The 1,660-nt window shown below is 44.2% G+C and overlaps 1 protein-coding gene across 1 annotated transcript in view; it reads left to right on the forward strand.

Moving 5' to 3' along the window:
* Positions 1-1,388, forward strand: part of LOC101781734 (autophagy-related protein 3) — a 4,505-nt gene extending 3,117 nt beyond the window's left edge. Inside the window, exons 8-10 of the mRNA XM_004983602.1 lie at positions 685-815; positions 911-1,021; positions 1,170-1,388. Of these exons, the coding sequence (XP_004983659.1) occupies positions 685-815; positions 911-1,007 (228 nt within the window). The 3' untranslated portion in view covers positions 1,008-1,021; positions 1,170-1,388. The remainder of the gene's footprint in view (positions 1-684; positions 816-910; positions 1,022-1,169) is intronic.
* The last annotated feature ends 272 nt before the right edge of the window (positions 1,389-1,660 follow it).

Raw genomic sequence — 1,660 nt, forward strand, 5'->3', positions numbered from 1 at the left:
CTTTAGCAGAGTAACCAAACCCCTCAGTACAGAAGAGAAAAAGGTAGGGTAAAAGAGGATGACCTTATCTCAACCTACGTCTAGGAATTATTCTCTGTACTCTACATACACATCTTATGACCGAGTCTATCCAATCAAGTCAAAAACCCACCGTGATCATCATATCACAGAGCTAATGTCACTCAACACTGTTGTAAGCTTTGCTCATGTGGAGCTTTAAGGCTGCATAGCCTGTGGAACTCATAGACCAACAGAACATTGTCCAAGATAAGTCTGCCAGGGGCAAAGGCATTCTGGGTGGGTGAAATGATGTACAGAAGTGAAAGGGTCTCTAGCCTAGTGGTTAGAGCACCCAAGTAGCACCCAGTAGGTCTGGGTTCAACTCCCCATGGGAGCCAAAAACGGATCTGGAATAAAAATCCCCTGCTGACTTCGGTAAAAAAAAATGATGTACAGTCAAGGATAACATTGTTAGGTGGACCTGCAGCAATAGAGGATAAATTTGAAAAGTAGTTAATGATTAGTTCTTTTTTCTCTGCCTCCTCTGTCCATCCATCATCTTCTTTTCTCAGTTTTCTAATTAACCTTTTCCTCTTTCTATCTGTGAAACAATGAAGTTGTCTTCTATTGGATTGTGGTACAGGTTGCCTAGATGTTATAACATAACACGATGTATTGATGCAGGTGACTATTGAAGACCATCCCCACTTATTAGCAGGAAGGCATGCTTCAGTTCACCCATGCAAACATGCAGATGTGATGAAAAAGATAGTTGACGTCCTTGTGTCTCGAGGAGTTGAACCAGAAGTTGACAAGTAATACTCTTTATGTTGCTAACAATTTTCAAAGGCACAATTGATGAAAGCATCACCCTCCTCTTTTAACGGTTTCTACCTCCTCTTCCGAATAGGTATCTTTTCATATTTTTGAAATTCATAGCTTCAGTCATACCAACAATTGAGTATGATTACACAATGGACTTCGACCTGGGCAGTACAAGCTCATGACTGGTTTATCCAAGGTACGCATAAGCTCTTATCGCCAGACAGTGCACTTGCTTATCAACGAGCCCAAGTCAAGTGTTTGGCTCAAACTTTTATGACTTGCACCCTGTTATTTATTTGTGCACTGGCATTGATAAGCAGTTGCCTGGTTGTTGGTTGTCACAGGAAGAAGAAGCATCCTACAGAAAGGCACACGAAGGCTGAATTGCCTGTTTGTGGTTGGAAGTATTTGGGCATCTGCGTTGGTTCCCGTGGATTGGTTGCAATTGTGAACTTAGGAACTCTGGAAGCTGGCAGAACCACCATGTACATTATAACAGTCTGCTTGTGTACATTTGAATTCATTGGTCTCCTTCCATATAAAATCCAGCAAACATATACGTACGTTTGTGTGCATTGCACCACATAGATCCAAGAAACGCACGGCTGACAGTTTGGTTTCACCGGTTTACACGGGTTAAACCTGCTCTGCCATGAACATGACAGCAGGGGAGGTCGCCGGCGCCATGCGCTGTGGTTCGCTCCGTTCTCTGTTCCCTCAGCTTCGGTTTAGATGGGCTGGCTGGTTCGCCGGGTTGCCTGGGTTGGAACCAAACAATGCACAGGGCGGTTTAGATGGGCTGGCTGGTTCGGCGGGTTGCCTGGGTTGGAACCAA

Source organism: Setaria italica, chromosome IX (assembly GCF_000263155.2).
Source record: "Setaria italica strain Yugu1 chromosome IX, Setaria_italica_v2.0, whole genome shotgun sequence".
Classification (NCBI taxonomy): domain Eukaryota; kingdom Viridiplantae; phylum Streptophyta; class Magnoliopsida; order Poales; family Poaceae; genus Setaria; species Setaria italica.